The sequence below is a fragment of the Pelodiscus sinensis genome, chromosome 1, assembly GCF_052426305.1.
Source record: "Pelodiscus sinensis isolate ZL-2025 chromosome 1, ASM5242630v1, whole genome shotgun sequence".
In the NCBI taxonomy this organism is placed as follows: Eukaryota; Metazoa; Chordata; order Testudines; family Trionychidae; genus Pelodiscus; species Pelodiscus sinensis.
In genome coordinates this window covers 75,248,455-75,270,861 of record NC_143052.1, presented here as the reverse complement: position 1 = coordinate 75,270,861, position 22,407 = coordinate 75,248,455, and the positions used below count along the sequence as shown (strand labels likewise).

Genomic DNA, 22,407 nt, shown 5'->3' with positions numbered 1-22,407 from the left:
AACGGAAGGCCATTAGTTGTACTTAAGGAACTTAATGGCCTAGTATTTGAGACACTGATCTGTAAATAGTCTTGCTTTTCCTGTAAGCCTGGACTATGGTTGGTCCTACAAAGACATGTGACCATGTCATCTGGTATTGCAGTCCATCTTCAATTTTGTATTTTTCCACAAGGTTGTAGGAAATTGAACAAAGACATCCTGCCCCTGGGAAATTCTATATAAGGCAAAGAAAGCAAACAATGAGAATCTTCAGCTGGCTTTACAGACTGCTTCCCCACTTGAAGAGGATACAAGAAAACCTGGAAACAAAAGGACTATAATGACAGGGGTTGAGAACCCAGGTCAAAAAGGAAGCCTATGGCCTTAGAAAGACTTTTCCTGGCATAAAAACTAGGGTGAGAAATTCTGATTTATAACAACTTTTCACAGTGTATTAGGCTTAGATGGCACGGTTTTCTTTATGTTACTTAGTAACTTACTTTGACCTGTCTGTTATAATTTGAAACCATTTTACTCCTACTTTCTATACTTAATAAAATCATTTTTGTTTATTAATAAACCCAGCGTAAATAATTGTTACCAGAGGGGGAGAGGTACAGAAGTCGTGTATCTCGCTCTTTCATTGATAAAGGGAGCAAACAACATATGTATACACTTTATGCATAGTGAGATGGATTTTTACATGTGGTTTTGGTCCCATTTGGGCTGTGCACCTGGCTGTTGTGTCCAGTCCTTTTGACTGAGCCTTCCCAGAGCTGAGTGGATCTGTATCTGTTTTGCTTTGCTGTAGGCAGTGACCCCAACTCTGTGCCATCGCTGGAGGAGACCAGAGGTTCTGGCTCAGCAGGACAGGTGGTGGAGCATCCCAGAGGGCAGGTAGGCAAGCTCAGCACATCAAGCGGCAGTATGATCAGCACATCAGGCAGCAGTCTCAGGAGATCACTGTGTCCCAACTCATCACAGCGTTCTCTTGTGTGAACATTATTTCTCTACCCATGTGAAAGGCAATGTTATTTACATGTTAGCAGCTAAGAATTCTGATTCCATTCATTTCCCTATTTCAAACTCTGCTAGTGGGCAAGATAATTTCTCTATGTACATAACCTAGTTTCCTTATAATTGTGTTACTTGAGGTTTATAAAACAGTCTAGTGATGAGTGATAGAGATATATCAGTCTCTCTCCAAACTCATAAATACCCTTTTTAGAATACAGGAGAAGATCATTGGCAATGAACACCACCACAACAGTCACCACCTTCTGTTGCAGGCTTGACATCCCTTTGATGCATACCTGCAAAGACAACTTTCTTTGTAGCATACATTGCAGAATGTTTTTTAGCTAGCACATTACCAAATATGACTGTGACCTTTTTTTTTTTGAAAAAAAATCACAGCTGTCTGATATTAATAATTGTCTTTACTACTGTTCTTGGGTAAAGGAAAATTTTACCCAAAACCCAAAATTAAAACACACAATACCAAATATGTATTGCAATTAAAGCAACTATGAGTAGAGACAAGGCAAATGCACCACTGAGATTAGGAAAACTTAAAAAGGTTAGCACTTTTAATATAAACTGTCATGCAGGTCACTATGAAAAGCACTTATGTAAACCGACTTGAATCTATTTACGAATTATAAATATCAAGAAACGACGACTGCAAAGGTCAGCAATATGTTTTCAAATCCTCCAAATTAACCAAATTCAAGATAAAAATCCACTCTTGTAAGGTCATAATTTATTGACCTTTATATATTACAACCAGTGAGCTTTCTGCAGAGTACATGAGTTTAAAATGACTTGATCATTCTTTGTTCATGCCCAATCAGAACTAAACACTTAAAACTAGTTGTGTAAATACATATGGTGCTGTACAGCATGGCAAATAAAGGTGACCAAAGCACTCGCCGTGTGGTAATTAGTACTGAGGTCTTTTCCCAGCATCATGGAGAGCTAAATGCATTGGGTTAGCATCATGGGTTCTAACTGGAAATGGTATTTCCTTTAAATCGTTTACAATTCTGATATTGAAATATGGCTGCCGATAATGTTGATTTACAGTAGAGTTTAGGTCTAAATGAGATGCAGTGCTGCTCAAAAGCCAAACACATTTTGTTTCTTCATAACTTCTCAGGCCATAAGACTAATGAATTTACATAAAAACCTGGCTCAGTTGAAAAAAATCTGTTTTTTCTTCTAACTATACAGAATCTCAGATGCAAACAGCCTCCCTACCACCTGAAAGAACTGAGAAAATGAACCAAAAGGAAAACAGGAACCAGTCATCCAATAGAATCATGTGAGATAATTGCATATATCATTATTTTCTCAATTTATTTATGAAAAAATAGCAGACCAGTAACCCTTCAAATCAAGTTGAGATCAGTTGCCAACACAACCCTGATGGAGAAACTCTAGCTGAATAGGTGGAATAATAATTTTAAAAGACCAGGCATTGTTTGTATAACAGACTCATTGATGATATAATAAATCTCATCCCCTTTTTTAGTTTTTGTCCCAACACATAGAGCTCTTTATTATTTATTATTTATGCAGACATGCATCTGACGAATTGGGTCTTTGCCCATGAAAGCTTATGCTCCAATACATCTGTTAGTCTGGATCTGCAAAAGCGACAAGGAGTCCTGTGGCACCTTATAGACTAACGTGGCTACCCCTCTGATACTTGTTTATTATTAGTTTTATGGTTTTTTTAAAAATTCAGCTGTAAGAGGTTTCTTTGTATCAAATCAGTAAAAGAATGGAAGACAATTCCATAAACAATGGGGATAAATGGGACTTTTCTAAACAAAGGAGAAATAAGATTACTTGTATCATTTTAAGATTTTATCAAGTTTCCTCATACATTCCACAGCAAAGATAAGTCTTTCTTGTGTCTCCCTCCCCTTTACACACAGTATATTTACATACAATGTACAAGTCCTAACAACCATAATGGAACGTCTGTTATTTGTGGCTATGGAGAGTAATTTTAGATTTTGTAGGAAAGAGGGCTTTGCAGAGTGGATATAAACTAGTAAAAGGAAAGAACACCACTTTTCTACAATGACAAAAGCAATATATTAATTTAGTTACTGACATACATTCATAAGTATTCTTATTGCAGTTTTGCAATCACCAAAAGTAAAAGAAAGGAAACTATTGCATTAAAAATTAATTTCTCACTTCAATAAAGTAAACCATTGGACTTGTGAAAACACTGTTTCTAAGAAAATCAGAGACCAAATACAATCGATCTCTCCAGAAAATTATGAAAAAAATAATTTGTCTGCATGAAAGGAAAAAGTTCTATGCACTCAAGTAATTCCTAAACATTAGTAACAAAGAAACAAAAGAATCTTTCTTCTTGGATTTCTAGCAAGCTAGCTTTATATCTGAGTTTAAATTATTATTCAGATTCATGTTTGACTGTCTCATCTAAGTTTCCATTTGTGCCTACTACAAAACTGTAGTACCTTCTGGCTCAAGCTACTCAACCCAATTCCATGAATGGTAAAATCTCATACACAAAGTTTCTAAGAGTGCACCATGAAAGACACAGCTATCTCTGAATATAGAAAGTATGTTAACAGATAATAGACAGAAGATAGCACTTCAGAAAACACTATATTTTTCCTAGATTCTCTAGGACACCAACATCTTGTCATTGTTGTGCATTGCAAATGGCTTCCAGCATGAAACTCTTTACATGGAGTTCTTTATAATGGTTTTAGAGGCAAAAATGTGAACTCATGTCTTTCCACATGGAACCCTTAAACTTGCACAAGCAAACATACATGCATACATGCAGAGTTAAATTTAAAAAAAGGGGGGGGGAGTCCTGTGGCATCTTAAAACTAATAAATTTATTTGGACATAAACTTTCGTGGCTTGGGGCCCACTTTGTCAAAGAGGGGTTTTTTTTTCTGAAATTTGGCCCCATGTAGATGGGCCAAATTTCAGAAAAGCCTCTTTTGGAAATTAATTGGAAAGAGATATGCAATTTGCATACCGCAAATTGTGTTTCTTTTTCCGATTTATCTTTGTAGTCTAGACGTAGCCTTAGTTTTTCATGTGTCACAGGACTCCTCTTTGTTTTTGCTGAAACAAGCTATGTCTGCTAGACTGTGAGTTAAATAAAAAACAAGCATTCCAAGCTTACAAAATCCATTTTAAAATGTTTTATATTTAAAGTGTATTTAGTTTTAATATGTTTTTAAAGACTGGTAAATGTAAATGTAAACACTCAAAATATAAATAATTCTTATCTAACATTTTTCTTATACTGCTTTGAAAGGTTCATCTTCTATCTTTTGGATATTTCTAATCTCCAAAAATTGCTTCATTCAACTTGTACACTTAAATAAGTCTGTAGCTCTGAACTCAGGAAAATAATAAAATAGTGAATTGATGCCCCATAAGAGGAAAATATATATAAGATCAGTTTCATCTGACTTGGAACCACAAACACTAAATTTCCTTAATCATAAGCTTTTAGCCATTGCATGGCATCATCCCAGAACACAGTTAATGTTGTATTTGATGTTTTCACTCTGCATTTCCAGCCAAGTTAAGATGTTTCAATTTCTTTTCATTGTAATGTTAAATCTCAGTTTTGTAGGTCTGTAATGCTTGGGTTTGGGCTAATTACAACATCTTTGAAATATTCTTACCCTTCATTTACCAATAGGTACGCTGAGTCTAATTTTTTTTCCTGAGAATTATAATAAATTTCCTTCACCGGTGCTGGAAGAAAGCGACTCTCTGTAATTCCTTACCCTGTCTCATGTGACTATAGCAATCAGCATGCCTTTCAGACATACACCAGGTACAGCACATATTTGATTCCTTAGGACACAGCTTTTTATCATTATATTACCACATCTCAGAGTGATTAAACATTCATCATCAGTGTGAGCTAAGGCAGGCTCTCTCAAGCTGTGGGAGTAGCCAGTTGGTGGGGCCTGGACAGTGTCTGAGTAAGGTTTCAGTCTTATCTAATTTTCAAGATTGTAAGTGAAAAGGGAGAACAAATTTCAACTGCTACATAAGATTCTCTTTAGATTTCCTGTGCACCAGTTCCTGGCTAAAGTCTCTTTCATACAACTCAAAGGCTGCAGTGACTAAGTACAGGATGTTCTGTAATGTCTCTTGCCAGCTGCCAGGTATGCCCAGGGTGCTCCATGGTTCTCTGTGATCAGTTTGTCCAGCGGTTGTGTAAGGAGAGTGTGGAAGAGGCAATGACTAATAGACTGCTGCCTCAAGAGTTTGCAAGTAGGTGGAGAACAGAAGAATTTGGGGGCTCAATAGGAAGGACATCAAGCTGAAGGAGCTTCGAGGGGGAATGATGAGGGGAGAAGCTGGGAATTCAGGCATTTGTACAAATCCTCTTCCCATGCTAAGGGCTCTAGAGAATTTGCTTTGTGATTCTGAGATTATTCTCCATTTTTGAGTCATCTGGTCAAGCTATGTGCAGCTAAATAAGCTTTGCTCTCTCACTGAATCCTATTGAGGCCAAGTAGCCATTGCCTGTAACTTACCTCAACGTGGGGCCTGGCCTCACTTGCTCAAATAAAAGTGAGACATGGCAGCCACTGAGCCACCATCCAATATAACAGGGCCATACCCATGAAAGCTTTGCAGACTGTGGAAGAAATCCTGCTCTTAGCCACCTGTTGGTTCACAAGATCTTGAATGCCTCAGATCCAGAAAGGGATCTAGATGTGGGAAAGCTGATGCTCACTGCACTAAGGAGCTCAGCAGTTGCTGGGATGCCCGAGTGGATAGGTTTTTGGCACATGTGATAGAGTATTTCCACTGGCAAAGTCTCCTATGTAGGGCACAGCAGCACCTGATGCAGTTGTGAGGCTATAGTAGTAGCTGTAATATGGTGAAACCATGACAGAAGACAAATGGTGACTGTTTTCTCAAAATAAGGTCATATGGCCATGGGGACCTGTATTTGGCTGCATGCAAACAATCACACATTCACCAACTGGGCCATTAATGATATGTTTGAATATCTTTTAAAAAGTCAGTTCAGTGTTGTAGAATGACTAGATCCAATAGAATGACTGTGTTGCTATCCTATCTAGTTGTGTATCACAAAGCATAAAATAAACTTAAAAACAACAAATAGTATGGTAGAACTTTAAAGACTAACAACACATGTAGATAGTATCATGCATGAGCTTTTGTGGGCACAGCCCACTTCTTCAGATGACCAGAGTGGTAGATGTCCAGAACCATATAATGTTACTCATCTACAGTCAGTAAAATGTAGTTCATTTAAGTAATGTTATAGCAACAGATGGAGGCGTGCACAACATGTATTTGTTATCAATGCTTTATTATTGAAAACAAAATTGAAATTTTCTTATCTGGCACATAAACAATTATTTCTACAAAAAGGAAAGCCTACAAATCTCGATAATTTATACAAATAACAGTTTTTCAAAAAATAAAAATTTAATTTAGTAAACTTGCCTTGTGCTCTTATTTTTTTAGCACTGTCTGCAAAAATCCACCATAAATCCCTGAGCAGAGACACATATTTTAAATATGTTTTAAAATGATTCCAAAAGCAGAGAGTTAAGTTCTATGTTGAAAAGTGTTCAGGGACATTCTTGTTAAACTTCCATTCGTTCTTTTCTTTCTTTTCTTGTTTTTTTTAAACAGACAGTTATCAATGCTAGCATGAAAATGTATTCCCTATGAGTGTCACTCTGTTGTGCAAAGAATAACTACGAAACAAGAATGAACACATATTGAAAGGGAGAGACAAAGAATACAGAGAAAAGTCATGATCACCAAAGTTTGATGACTTGCAAAAAATAAAGCTGTAGTATACCACAGTTACCTACTGAATTCAGTCATAGCCTAATATGTAATTTATTTTTATAAATTCTGAGAAACGCAGTGAAAAGTAAAGAATAAATTCCAGACACTATTTTATTTTTACCATTGGTTTCAATGGGTGATGATGAAAAAGTTGAAATTCAACTTTTGAGTACTCCATGTTGCTTTCACAGCCATATCATTATTTGACAAAAGATTTGACTTTTTTTTTTTTTTTTTTTTTTTAAAGCAGCTCTTTAGGTATCCCCATTGTGAACTTAGTCATTAAAACATAGCATTGCTAACTGGAAACAAAAAGACAAATTATTATTACAAATTGTGACTATATCAATTTTGAAATAACTGCTCCTCAATATCCTTTAATACAGATCTAAAACTGTAGTGTGTATGGGGAGAATGTACAATAAATGCAGGTGTTACATTTCCCTTTAAGTACACATGCTACCCACATAAAGCAGCAAAAGCCAAATGAAGATGATAGCGAAAGTTGCAGACTACAGGCTTAGTGAACGAAAATGTTGCTGCAATTGAGTAATAAATAAATAAATACCATACAGCAAACTATTCTCCCAGAAGTACACAACAATGGAATGGTGCTCTACAGTTTAAAAAGAGAAAAATATTTTTCATTATAAAGGGTTTTAACAGATCCTGAAGAAACTTGCTTCAATTAAAGGTGCACTTAATGTTATAGTTACCACTCATGAAATGAACATTGAAGCAGATATCAACAGGTTATTAAATGAAATTTTCTTATAAATTATAATACTTTTTCCAACAAAAGAAAGCAGTAAGCAAATGGCTTCGGAAAACACAGACTCTAAAGCTTCAATATGCTACAGCTTAAAATAAATTATTTTATACTTTTTATGAAGACTAAAACAATAGCTAGCCCAAATAAAAAATAAATCTTTAGAAACATAATTTTGTTGTAACCGTACATGTCACAAAATGGATCCCTAGTATCTGGTTAGAATCCAAGTGGATAATAGTTTTTAAAAGAACACCATTCTAAAAAATACTCTGATTAATTGGCAACCACTCTTACACACACCTCTTGGTCTACAATGTCTTGCAGATTCTCTGCTAGCTGCTAAAAGTCAATCCCTTTAGCTAGTTGCCGCCCCATCAGCAGAGGACAAAAAGTTCCATTTAAAAAAAATCTGATAAGCTTCATTTGCACCATTTCTAACACTTCCAAACTCACCCTGGTTGAATTCTTGCAAAAATAATGCAAGTTGAACAGCATCTAGATGTTCAGTCCAAAACTGGGCTTATCAACAGTAATGTGAAAGGAGTAACGCACAGTGTTCTATAAGGCCAAAGAGAACTTGTTTTAAGGTTACAGCTTCACCGCACTTATTTGATATCAGGGCAAACATCTGTTTTCTGTGTAAATAGAGACAATTCATGACACTAGTGATAGCTTCCAATTCTTTTATCCTGATCCAATGTCACACACAGAGCTGACTCTTACTTGTTCCATCTAGGATAGGCAAAGCAAATAACTGAGCATCTGATGTAAACTACATCAAAACTCTCAACAGTTTGAAACAGTATGTGTAACTTGTCATTAAACAACTGTGAATATTGTCATCTAACCACAAGTGACAGGTCTTTAAAAAAAAAAGCTGTGTCAGTTTGAAATTGATAAGCAGACGGTACTAAAGAGTGATACAGCAGCATTAAGACAAACTGCAAGCATATTGGATTTAGTATACGTTTTAATGAGTTACAGTGTCAGCAAATACTTTAAGTTAGTATTACCTTTTTTACTCCTATGTGGCTGGGTGAATGCTATACAATTCTCCCTTAGTTTTTTTCAGGACAGTATAATTTTTAAAAACTCACATGAAAATGAGCAATATGGGATTAACTGTGATAACTTCTCAAATATGCCAAAACACCATCCTTTAAGTGCTGTGGTTTAATTTTTTTACTTTTGTGGGGTAATCCTTAAGTCTTTCAAGAAGCTCCCAAAGAATTTCCCTTTATTTTTCTAATAAAAAAGTCATGCCAAAAATTAGAACAGGTTCTCCTAGCAGCAATTAAGACCCTCTGACCCAGTCAAGTCCAATGAGAGCTTTCATCAGATAAATTCTTGGAAGTTTTGTTTTGGATTTGTCTCAACTGAAAGAAAAAGAAGTTCCTTGAATTTTTCTGTCATGTTTTAGATGTCTTTAAACCTTGTTTTTCCATGATATTCCATAATTTGCGAAGATTTGACTGTGTGATGATATCATCTGGCTTAAATTGAAGAGCACGGAGGTAGTTTGCTTCAGCATCTTTGAGTTTACCATTGAGATGAAGAATGGCTCCAAGATTCATCAGGGCAGCCGGATACTAGAACAAGAGGAGGGAAGGAAAAATATTGAGTGCATTTTCAATTTTTCTTTTCAGACAGTCTTGATCCACTTAAACAAATTATTCCCTTATGTTTGCAGGCATTTTATGGAAGCAATTTAGCAATTTAAACAAATAGAGATAACAAGAAAAAGTTTTTGAACAGCTGCTAACTGTGTACTTTGTGCTTTAAACAGGACAGGCTCTGGTGTCTTCATGCATAGACTTCTTTCCTTAATGAGAAAACACAGACCCCATAAAAGCTTCATATGTGGTAACATCAGCATACCACAGTTTCCAAAAGAAAATTTAAGTAGTCCAACACCAGAATGAAGAGAGGAATTTAATTTTAATTTGACCCAATGCCAATAAAGAGTTTATAATCAGTGGGAATAGCTAACATATTAGAACTGTCCCTCTCTTTCTTTCTTTTAATAAAATATATCGTCAGATCCAAAGACAAATTTCAAGGACATCCATTTTAGATTCTTCTTCATATAAGTTCAATGTTAGGCTAGGCTTTGAGAAACTCTTTCTTTATGAATAGCTAGATAGCCTTAAAATTATCAGTGTCAGAAAATTGAGTTATGAAGATGTTAATGACAAAGATGTCAAGAATGCATAGCACAATAAATTAATAAACCCTTTACCTTACTATTAGGAATTTTTCATACCTCGTTTTGCTGAGTCAGGTTCAGTTCTTGTTTTAATTTTTTTTAATTGATTACATTATGTAATTATGAAATTAAGTAATTTATAATAGTAGTAACAGGTACTAAAATTTCCTAAAATTGCTCAAAACCAAGAATATTGTGAAAGAAAGTTAAGATTTCTGGTGCTGAAATGAGAGGTGTGTTTAATATGCAGAGTACCTGATCCCTCTACCTCCAAATGTATTCGAGATATCATGGCATCTGGGAGAACATGTCTGGCATCCCTGGGAACCTATCCTCACCACCACCACAAAAAACACTCCAAATACCAGCAGCCACCCACACCTAGGTAGGCCTAACAGGCATTCAGGGCTGGTGAGCAGTTCCCTCCAGTTTACTCCACAGGAGACTGCAGCTCCACCCACAGATCACTAGAGGTATCCCTGGGCACGTGGGGGAACATGCAAGTACCAGTAAGGCATTACATTTCAGTGGGAGCATAGTCATTTCATTCACCACAATAACAGTTCTTGATTTAAAAATAAAAAGAGACACTTGAGCAAGTTCAGCACAAATGGGACAGATCAAACCACGTTTTGGATCTGCCGCAGGAATGCTTGCTTCCCATATTATACCGATTGGAGCAAAGATGCTGCAGTTTTGTCTTTGAGGTAACAGCTACAGGCAGCTAGGAGGGTGCTTTGCAGAATGGGTACACATACACACTAGCTCTGCTTAAGCTCGCATGATAGAAACTGTAATGTGGCCATGGTGGCACTGGCAGCAGCTTGGGCTAGCTGTCCAAGTACTTAACCCAGAAAAGCTTGAGCTTGTGTGGCTAGTTTGAGCTACCCAACCACATTGCTACCCATCTGCGCTTGCTAGGAAACACCTTGCCAGTTGCTGTGTCGACATACCCAAAGAGCAAGTGGTTCAGGATGCTGCTCATCAGCACTGCCCATCAGCCTTCAAAAACGTGTCAAGTTAACTGGAAAACCAGTTTCAGCCATCCCTTGCAGGCACAGTATTTATACTCACTAGAGCAGTGGTTCTCAACCTGCTCTCTCTCTCACTCTGTCACACACGCACACACTGGATAAGATAAGATAACATAAGATATAAAGAGCTGCATGGGTAAATAGGATGCACTAGATGCTTCCTAATAAGGTGGACATCAGACATAATAAGGGAAGTAAGAACATAGTAATAACTGTGTCAGTCTCAGGATATTAGAGAAGATGAAAAATACTAGAGCTCAAAATCTTGTCTCTCTCATCAACAGAAGTTAGTCCAATAAAAGACATTATATCACCCCTCTTGTCTCTCTAAAGAAGGCAAGAGGCAGAAGAAAGCGCTCGCTCTCTCCTACTTGCTACATACCAGTGCTGGTTTCCCAGAGAGCAACCCCTCTGGGATGTTGTTATAGTGGGATGGCATTGTGATCAGGTCTTACATACTTCTGAAACAACTATTCAGGTTCACCAAAGAACCCATCATTTGAATTTTTCACCTGAAATTTAAACCCCTCCCCCCACAGAGGATTTAATTTAAAGTGCTTTTCCTACCTAAAAAAATGCTTGCACTAGGAAACAGATAGTAGCTCACCCTCTGAAATGCATATACTATCTCTAGGCACTACATTCTATGTTCCTCTTCTGTTCCTTCCTGCTTGATCTCATCTGTTAAGAAAACAATCTCAGTAATACAAAAGTATGAGTCAATCTTTCAGAGCCATTAGGATGCAATGTGTTCATAACTGAGCAAAACAATGCAAACATCATGATGCTAACCTAGTTACTTCTGGGTTTGTTTTTTATTGCTCTAACATGTCAAGTTATTTTCCCCCCTGAATGATTTGCCCAGGTCTATATCAAAACCAATCATAGCAGGAAATTCCATTCATACTCAATTTGGAGAAGGTAAATTGATATTTGAGCTCCTGAAGCCAATAGCGATGTCAACATGTAGAAGACTACACAGTTAACCGATAAGCCTGGGTTTATCGATTAATCCTATCAACTACACGCATTTCCCCGGGTGTCTCTATATCAGATGAAAAAATGGGGGGGCAGGAGCTGATGGTACCCACCCTAATGCACTGCTGCCTCTGATAGAGAGTTGAGAGCATTTAGAGTGAGGGAGGCAGGCAGGAGCCAATACAGGCAGAGAGCCAAGCTTTTAAGTTGGCTCCCCATACATGCTAGCTACGCAGACCCACCTGCTCTCCCTTAATGCCTCTTACAGAGGCAGAAGAGGAGGGGAGGGAAAGCAAGTAGGAGCCGGTACTGAAGGAAGCTGGCTTAAAAGCCAGCTCCCCACAGCACCAGCTCTGCAGTGCCACTTTCCCACTTTCCCCCGTGCTATCAGAGGTAGGAGTGTGGGCGGGGAAAGAGGGGTGGAGAAGGCTGTCGCAAAGCAGTCTCTGTCTGCTGTGGGCCCAGGCTTTCAGCCTCCCCTGCTCCCCACCCCCAGCAGCCTCTGTCTGCAGGGAGCTCGGATCCCCCACATACAGGGGATGCTGCCATGCTGCGCTACTGCCTCTGTTTAGAAGCAGCAGTGCGAGGCTGGCAAGGGGCTCCCAAGGACTGGGGCCAGACTGCACTGGCTGCTGCCCCATCCTCGGGGACTATAGTAAAGTAACTGCTAAGAATTCATGCAGTTGGTTGACTATTCTATTACCCAATATCTAATATCTCTGTTCTCTTTACCCTGAGAAAGACGGTGAACAACATGAGCTTACCCTGCATAAAACTTTATGCAGAGTAAGACCGACTTATATGGGATTCAGTGCCCATTGTGGCTGTGCATTTGGGGGGTGAGGAAAGTCCCTTTGGATGAGTATTCCCAGAGCTGAGCTGATCTCAGTGTCTGTATTATATGGCAAAAGGGCTGTGTTCCTAGCTCTGTGTCTGCTCAAGGAAACCTGAGGGCCTGGCTCAGAGTTGCAGGGAAGGTGGCTCTGTGGTATTTCAGCACTTCAAACGACAGTCGCAAGGTATCTCTGTGACCAAACCCACCAAAAATTCATTTTGGATAATGACAAGAATTATGCAGCAGAACAATAGCTGAACAGCTGCATTGTGAATAGATGATTCCGTCAATCATAAATTATCCTTTTTAAAAAATAACTGTTCTGTAATGGAAAGGACATTGACACTGCAACTTGTGGCATATGGGAAAATCCTTGTGCCTGTGTGGAGTCTATTACCTTCATCTGGACTCTGTGCAAATGCAAGGTTCGGCCTGCAAGGACCCAATTACACGATCTGGCCTTAAGATCTCTTCTTAACAGCTCAAATTTTATTTGTTAAGATGTCAACAGAGATTCAGTATAGAGATGTAATAGTGTAGTCGATTAACTGATTAGCAAAAGCTTATAGGTTAATGCTATAGATTACGTGCATTTCCCTTCCCACCTCTCCCCGCCTCCAACAGAGACTGCTGCCGTCTTTATCAGAGGTAGCAGCACAGGGCGGCGACAGGCAGCTGGTCCGCGAGGGGAGCTGTTTTTTAAACTGTCTTGTCTTGCAGACCAGCTCCTGTCTGGCACACTGCACTGCTTCCTCCAATACAGAGGCAGCAGCACAGAGTGGTAGAGGGCTCCTCGGGAGTAGGGCCAGAGTGCACTGCCTGCTGGCCCTGCACCCGGAGAATATAATTTGGCAAAATTATTGTGCTATTATTTATTATTAGTCCTCTTTGCTCCTGATTGAGCATAAGGCACCAACGAATCTTCTCCAGCCTTCACAGTCCTGAGAAAGCCGGCTGACTTCTTCCCAGATCGTGCCCTTCCTTTTCATGTCCTCCTCCACAGTCCTCCTCCAGGTGCCCAACGGCCTCCCTCTTTTACGCTTTCCAGATGGAGTCCATCTGAGTGCCATATGAGGGAGTCTTGTTTCGCTCATCCAAAGGACATGCCCCAGTCATCTCCAGTGTCTCTGCTTGATCTCGTCCACAACATTGTTGATGCCAGTGCATTGGCTTATCTCCTTGTTGGTAACATGCTGTTCCCAGCGGACTCTGAGGATACGACGAAGGCACCATCCTTCAAAGCCTCTGAGTCTGCTCTCAATCTTCTTGTTAGTCCTCCAAGTCCCTACGGCATACAGCAGGACTGAGCGCACATTCGACCTATACATCTTCAGTTTAATCCTGGTCTACAACAGTGACGACTTCCAAATGTTGTTAAGCTTTTGGAAGGCTTGCACTGCTAGGACAATTCTAGCGGAGATCTCTTGTTGATGTTGCTGTCCGCCGAGATGCAACTACCGAGATACCTGAATCCATTTACTTCCTCTAACTCAACTCGTCAACTCTCGCATCATCAGAGCAAGATTCTTTTCCAGCTACACCAAAACCACCATCATTCAATGCTATGCACTCACCAAACAAGCTACAGAGGAGGAGAAGGACTTATTCTACAGCAACCTGCAAGAGCAGATAGACAAGATACCTAACCATGACGTTTTTATCATAATGGGGGATCTGAATGCAAAAGTTGGGTCGGATAATGAAGGCTACGAATCCTGCATGGGCCCAGGGGGTGTAGGCAAAAGAAACGATAATGGACAGCGTTTTGTAGGTTTGTAGCGATAATGGACAGCATTTTGTAGGTTGGCAAAAGAAACGATAATGGACAGCGTTTTGTAGGTTTGAAATGATAATGGACAGCGTTTTGTAAGTTGGCAAAAGAAACGATAATGGACAGCGTTTTGTAGGCCTGGAGAATGGTCTGGTGATAGGAGGCACTGTCTTTTAACATAAGACAATACATAAGTTGACCTGGATATCTCCAGATAGAAGGACTTGTAACCAAATTGATCACATTGCTATCAACCAGAAGTGAAGAAGATCCATGAGAGATGACCGAGCGCTCAGAGGAGCAGATGCCAACAGTGATCATCATCATCATCTTCTTTGCAAGCTGCAGCTCAACCTGAAACGGCTGAAAAGGACAGACAGAAAGATTGGTGGCCAGCTCTTTGACTCCCGTAGACTAAAACATCTAACAGTGAAGATCCAGTTCACTCTAGAGCTGTTCAACAGATTCAGCTGCTCGAAGACCTGATAGCAGATATCCACTGTGAGGAGATCCAGAAGGTATACCTGGAAACCAGCAAGATTGTACTGGGGTAGAAGAAAAAACAGAGAAGGGAGTGGATTTCAGATGCTATATGGCAGCTCATTGAGAACAGAAAGGCGGTTAAACAGTGCACACTTGCAGGCAGTGATGAAGATAAAATAACAGCTGTACAGGTCTACAGGGACCTAAACGTTGCTGTGAAGAGAAGTGTACGAAGAGATAAGAGAACGTATGTGGACAATATTGCCACGGAGGCCCAGTCAGCAGTAGATAGAGGTGTTAGTAGGACAGTATACAAGATCACCAAGACTCTTATAGGAGACTTTACCAACAAGTCTACTGTAGTAAGAGACAAGAACGGGAAAATGCTGGTGACAGCAAAAGAACAGCTCAGCAGGTGGACGGAACACTTCAGGGAGACTCTCAACAGACCAGACCCAGAGGAAGAGGCTGACATTAGAAGTACGAACCTCCAAGTAGACATGGAATGTGGGGACATCAGTGAGCTGGAGATAGCAGATGCTATCAAACAGACGAAGGGCAACAGAGCACCCGGGGAAGACCAGATCACTGCTGAAAAGCTTAAGGCACACCCTAAGGCAAGCGCACAAGTTCTGAAGGGTCTCTTCAGCAGGGTCTGGGAAGAAGAGAGGGTACCGGAGGCCTGGAAGAGGGGCATCATTGTGAAGTTACCCAAAAAAGGTGATCTGTCCATCTGCGGGAATTGGAGAGGCATTAATCTGCTGTCTGTGCCGGGAAAGATTTTCTGTAGAGTCCTGCTACAAAGTATGCGAAAGGGCATTGAGAAAATCCTCAGGGAAGAACAGGCTGGCTCAGACGTGGAAGGTCGTGCACGGACCAGATCTTTGTCCTACGTACTATAGTGGAGCAGTCAATAGAGTGGAACTCTTTGCTCTACATTAACTTCATTGATAGCATCCACCACCCCTCACTCTGGAGGATTCTACAAGCATACGGGTTCCCTGAGAAGGTCATTAACATCCTGAAGGACCTGTATGCTAAGAATCAATGCTGTGTGCAACATGAAGGACAGCAGAGTGACTGGTTTCATGTGAAGATAGGGGTCAGATAGGGCTGTGTAATCTTACCTGTTATCTTCCTTGTGGTCATCGACTGGGGGATTGTGCTATGGCAGACTAAAATTACTGATTTTGCTTTGTTTGATCTTTTTGATGGCCTCTGAAATTCATTTTTTCTCTGAAATTCCAGCAAATAGGCTTAGCTTAAATACATGTTCAGGCTAAATACATTTTTTCAATGTAAAATGAGTATGAAATAATTCAGACGGAGTTGAAAAATCACGTCAACTATTCTGTATTATAAGTGGAAAAAACCTCAGGTTTCTTAAAGGAAGCTAAGTGCCAACTACCTATCCATTTACTGGATTTATAAGGCATCAATCTCTGAAATATTGAAGCATCAGTGGTCTATTAGAACAAAGGAATTCCAGGTGACTCACTGATTATACAGTAGTGTCATCACACCTTGCCAGATGTAACTGATGGGCTGTGGACAGAGAACTACAAATAACTGTTATAGTTTTTTCCCTCATATAGATTGTTTTTTATTAAAGACAGCTGATGAAACTTTTCAGCACGTTAACAAAGGTAGTTGGCAGCTACCATTCTAATAATAACACTGTCTAACAAATGACACTACCTACTAATTCAGAAACTCAAAAAGAGAAAGAAGCTTTCCTTCATTTCCTTTTAGAGACAGATGCTTTATATCAAACAAGCTGACTGGCAGTTCTATCAGAGTTATTAATGGTGTCTTCAATGGTCTGTTAGAAATGATCCCTTTACCAGTGTTTCTTCTTGCGATGTATTTTCTCCTTAGCTTTTAGGATAGTAACTAATAAATAACAAAATAAAAATCATGCATTTTGCTAGCCAAGGCAGTGGGTATTGTTTATGTTGGTGACAATTCTTCCAAGCCTCCTCTACAACACCATAACAGAAGGAGAATGTTCTATGATATACAAAAACACCACTATAAACAAAACTCTTTTCAGAAATACATTATGGAAATCCAAAATGTTTCCAGTGAATTCTGTGGACTTGCTTCATATTTACACTGAGATAGCCAAGAGCAGATTTTGGCTCCATATACAACATTAACAAGTATATGACAGATGCCCTGGATTTTTTGTTTGGCAACTCGTGTTCACTCCATACACGAATCTTTAGCTCCACATAGAATTAGGTGGCTCATGCAGATCTAAAATAAAACATTTTTACAGAAATATAAGTGTATATGTGATCACTTCATTTACTAACAAAACACACCTGCTTCTGAGCAAAGTAGAAAATTGCACTAGTCAACAGTTTGGAAACAGTTAGTGAAAACTAGAACACCCATTTTGTTGCTTCCATGGAATATCTGTCCACAGCTGTTACTCTTTCGCTAATGATAATGCAGCTGGAGATGGTATAGTTTCAGAATTACAAATTAAATGCCTCGTTTTAATCAAATTCCGAATGTATACTTCAGGAAAATCACTGGTCTGGTTCAAGCTACTTCTGCACTGATTAACCATTTTTAAAATTCATTGAGAAGCTGTTGCCAGTATTCCTCCTGCTTTCCTTCCCTTGCTTCTTCCCTATTGCTCCTGCCTTTAATGAATTTCAGCAGCCTAATTATGTTTCTTATATTTAAAAGCAATATCAGAATTGTTTGCCAAAGGTTGCAGTCAGCATGGCCAACCCAAAGCTGATGACATCACTGCTTTGATAGAGCAATCAAATCCACTGGCTTTCTAGGACTGACTGGATAATGGTCCCTTAGTTTCAGAGGTGCACAGCAAGGCCTTCTAGTTTTATAAGGGCATTTAAGACAAATTAAATTTTTCTTTTAAGCCTTTCTGTCCAATAGAATTTCATCCTTTGAAAAGACACAGAGATGCTGCATGCAAATATGTTATCTTATGCCCTCCTGGTTAGTTGCGGCTGTAAAATCCAGATATTTCAGCTGGAAACATCGAGAGTAGCTTGTTAAAGCCTGAATGATAAACCAGATAATAAACAGAGTTAGTTGGTAGAATGGATCGCTAAGTATGAAAACAGCTTGGTGAGATGTTTCATCATGTCAATGACCATGTTATAATGTGCTGTCATGACTCTTTATCCTCCTACAGTGATGGCAAGGGTTTTCACTTGAACTTCTATTACTGGTGTCACTGCTGTAGTGCAGTGTGCTATTTTCAGAAGCAATCAAAATGTCAACAGCTCTGTTTTTATTATTATTGCTATAGATAACGGAGTACAACTGAATCATTTAAAAAAGTGGCATTTATTTTTAACAGACCCCCAAACGGTACTTCTAAAGTTAGACTGTGATCTAGAAATTGCCCTCACATTTTAATGGTGCTACTTTCAAGTGGGGCTAGATTCTGCCAACTGATAGGAATGCACAGATCCTTCTTCCTACATCAAGTCTCACTTAAGTCAATGACAGTCGGCACAAAAGTAAAGGCACAGGCATGTGGATTTATTTGCAGGATGGAATCCTAGAGTTGCCAGATGTCCCAGTATGTAACTGATAGTCTTACTCTCAAATGTAAACTCCCACATTCCATCTGCCTTACTATGCTATGGGAGCACTGCATATGCAATTGCTAAACACCTGATCCATTCCTGAGACTTGCAGTGCCCCTAACCAGTATCCCATTCCAAGTTGTGCCTGAAGAATATTTGTCAGAGCACTAATCACAAACATGACTAGATGGATGATATCAGAGCCACATACAGAAGGAGAGGTTCAGGAAAAGGAGAGTTAGAGAAGTGAGGTGAAAGAAGCTGATGGGCTGGAGAGGTAGAATGAAAAAGGGAGTGACTAACAGGGGTTAGATAAAATAAGTGAGGATTGTAGGGTGCTGATAAATTCCTGCAGTTCTAATTTGAACAAATATATATGTTCTAATTGACACAATTTTTAGACTGCATTAAAGAGAAATGGGTCCTAACAGCTTAACTTTTGAGGAAGCCTGTCTCCAAACACAAATGTCCTTATTCTGGTATATATATAAAAACTGCAAATAAAAACAAGCCTGAACACTGGGGAAATGCAGATTTGGAGCCAATTTTCATTACTTAAGCCCAACCATAATATTAAGGTAACTGTGATATGCAGAAACACTTCAGCTATTATTCTGCAATCTTTCATTAACAGATTAAGAGCTTCACACAGGATAACACATTTGTCAAAATATCACAAGTAAGTATCTACTGAAATTATCACCTAAATATAAAATAAATATTTTTTTTTACAAAATACCTCCCCCTGGCAAAGCTATAGTTAGCCAGAACACATCATTTGTGCAGTTCAATCAATTCTTTAGTTTCATAAATTAGGATGACATACCAACTTGTAAATGGCAGGAGCAAAGAGCAGCGTAAGTAAACAACTGAGTCATTCCAACAGCTGAAAATAAAATTCACTCACTGGGGGGAATATCTTCAGCTGGTTTAAATTGTCATAGCTCCATTGGCTTCATGGATGTTGGAGGACCTGCTTTTTAATCCCGAATATCAGAATATGTATTGTATGAAATTTTTGTTTATATGGTGTCTGTCCCTGAAGTGCTTTTGAAAGTCCTTAGCTGTGTACTTTTAAAATAAAAATAAGGACACATTCAGGAAACTGTAGCTATAATTTGGAGAAGAGTTCTGGAATTTGGCATGAAAATGGGAAAACTATTTAGTCTATTTGCATCTCAATTACCACATCCATAGGAGAAAACTTCTTAGCATAATGCAATAGCTCCCCAGGCAATGTGAGCTCTCTCTCCATCTCTTTTCCACATCAACCTTCAGAAAAATATCCAGTTTGGAAAAGAACAAAAAATCATTCAAAACTGAACATATATATTATATTTAGTTGGTGAAAGATATCTGCCATAGACCTTTATATAAAGTTATAGAATACTGTATTACATATTGGCAAGGTATGAATGAACAAGATTCAACTATGAAATGTTGTAGATCATATTGACAGCTTGAGAATCCCAAAAGGACATTTTAATTTGGGTAGGTCTAGATATTTTCCCCTAATAGCTATATATGAACTGCTTTGGTACAACAAATTTAAAATAACCTCTCAGTAATCATTCTTTCAATCCATATGGAAACCATGATGAACATTTATAGATAGCTTTTATTAGTGGTAATGAAATGATGCTGAATAGGAACATATGCTACGAATATTTAATACTGCGGTTCTAATTTAAAAAAATCTCTAAGTAAGTTTTCCAGATATCACAAAGTATTTAATTAGAAACTGCTCTTGATTTTCACCCTAAATATTTTCAGTACTGTACAGCATGCAATAATCATATCTAATTTTCTTAGCACTTTAGGATTTCATACAAATACCTTCACATGACTTGACTTTGGTTTATAGAAATGAAGCTGAGCTCTCATGTCTGAAATGTGGTAGTTTTAATATCTAAGAAAGATTGCAGTTTAAGAAGTACAACCTCTTTAGCTTATCTAACAAGAGTAGTCTGTGTATTAATTAGAAGGACTACACTTCAAGCAAATGAGAAATTTGTTAAATGAAAGTGCTGTCTGTAGTGACAAACTGTAATTGTGCACAGTATTTCAGAAACAATATTCCATCTCATTAAGAAAATCTGGAGCTTTTTTTTTTCTTTAAGATTTCACAGAAAACCATATTAGAAATGGACTAAATGTGCATTTGCTCCACATCAACACTATTTTTAAACATGCAAATGAACTTTTCTGCTTTTATTGGGAAGAAGAAAAACAATTTACTGTTATTATCTGAAGGAAAGCAATACTATGCACTATTAATCTATCAGAAATGTGAGTAGCGGCAATGAAATATGACAATATATGAAGTCTGGCATAACATGTGCAAGGCTGAACAGAATGAGTATACACATGCATAAAGTCAAAACTGACTAGTCTCTAAGAGAATTGTAATTTAGAGATAATAGGTAATTATGTATTTAAGTTCACTCTTAAGATATGAATGCAAGTCTCAAGAACTAAAAAAAAATTGCTGTTTTTATAATTAGTATAATTTCTCTAAAAACAAGAAAGGATGGTCACTGAGAGACCCAAGACAAGTTGCTGATCCTTACAATCTAAATAAGGCAGATAAAACCACAAGTAATGACAAGTGATCATAAGTAAAGAGAGGAACAACAGTAAGCTGATGGAAGTGAATATTGTTCTTGGAGGAGCATATTCATGGACACAGGCAATAAATCTCTTTGAATCTATTACTCTACCATATCCTATGTGAGCATGTAAAGGCAGCTGAAATCTGTAAAACAGTGAAAAGGACTGAAATAAACTACTCGTTTATATATATTTTTTCCATTGTGAATCTGCTAATGGGTCCATTCACCAGAAAAAAAAAGCACCATTTACGTCCTCTTATCCCCCACCCTCCTCACCTGCAGAAAAGAGGTGCCTGGGTCACTTTGAGTTATGTTGAAGAGTGAAAGGTAGCTTTGAATCTCCAAGTTGGGAATTTGAATTTTTCCAGATTTGGATCTTTAGCTGTCACCTCATCAACACTGACAAAATGATTAAATCTGGCAGGTGTGAAATCACCACTTTTTCTATTGTGAAAAGATTAAATTCCTTGTGATAAACAGTGGCAAAAACCAGTGATTGTCAAAAGAGAGTATCTATACTTAGCACTCAAGAAAACCATTTTGGGCAAAATCAACAGAGGCCCTTATTTTGACTTGCTACTAAATTTCAGTGTTACTAAATCACATATAAAATTGAAATTGTGTATGATTCGTCTTCCTGTTCTTATTGCTGTTCTTGCTTCCTGTTAACAGACACCTATCTTATTTTGTTTACATTTCCAGACCCCCTATTTTCACACAGACATTCAAGGAAAAAGAGCATCCAAGAGGAGCAGTGTGCTTGGATAACGAACATGGATTGATCAGAACTCTCCGATTTTCCAATTCATTATCAGATCAAGTTGAAAGTTCTCTTGGAACCTTCATGGATGTCAATGGACTAAGAATGGAAGAGTAACTCTCACTGCAGTACTAAGACTTCCCTAGGCTGCTGAAGCAGTCATGAGCAGCAGAACTCTCAATGATAAGGGTGAGAGGCCAGCAGGAGAAGACATGACTTTTCCATCAGTTGGCCCACAGCTGAGGAACTCACCACTCATTCAAAAAGAAAAGAGTCTGCTCATGAAGCTGAGCATCTTCAAAACAAAATTAATCCCATTATCTTTGCTGCTTTCCCCCCTTAGTTACAATAATAAAAGGTGTGACCAATTCTTACCAGAGGATTTTATCTTTCACCCCAGACTGTTTTATTAACACGCAGGAGAGAAGAGAGGACAAACCTGCAATTTTCCTGGAGAAGGGGAAAGGGAGAAAGGTACTCTGATCTATGTATAGACTACTCAATAGGTTTATGCAGTGATGTGTGCACATAAGCAGAT

The 22,407-nt window shown here is 38.5% G+C and overlaps 1 protein-coding gene across 2 annotated transcripts in view; it reads right to left on the bottom strand.

Annotated features, from left to right (window-relative positions):
* Positions 1–6,335: 6,335 nt before the first annotated feature.
* TMTC2 (transmembrane O-mannosyltransferase targeting cadherins 2) overlaps positions 6,336–22,407 on the bottom strand; it is a 382,158-nt gene continuing 366,086 nt past the window's right edge. For both annotated transcript variants that reach the window (XM_075932545.2, XM_075932550.2), the window contains one exon: positions 6,336–9,204. In XM_075932545.2, coding sequence (XP_075788660.2) covers positions 9,025–9,204 — 180 coding nt within the window. In that variant the 3' untranslated portion in view covers positions 6,336–9,024. The remainder of the gene's footprint in view (positions 9,205–22,407) is intronic.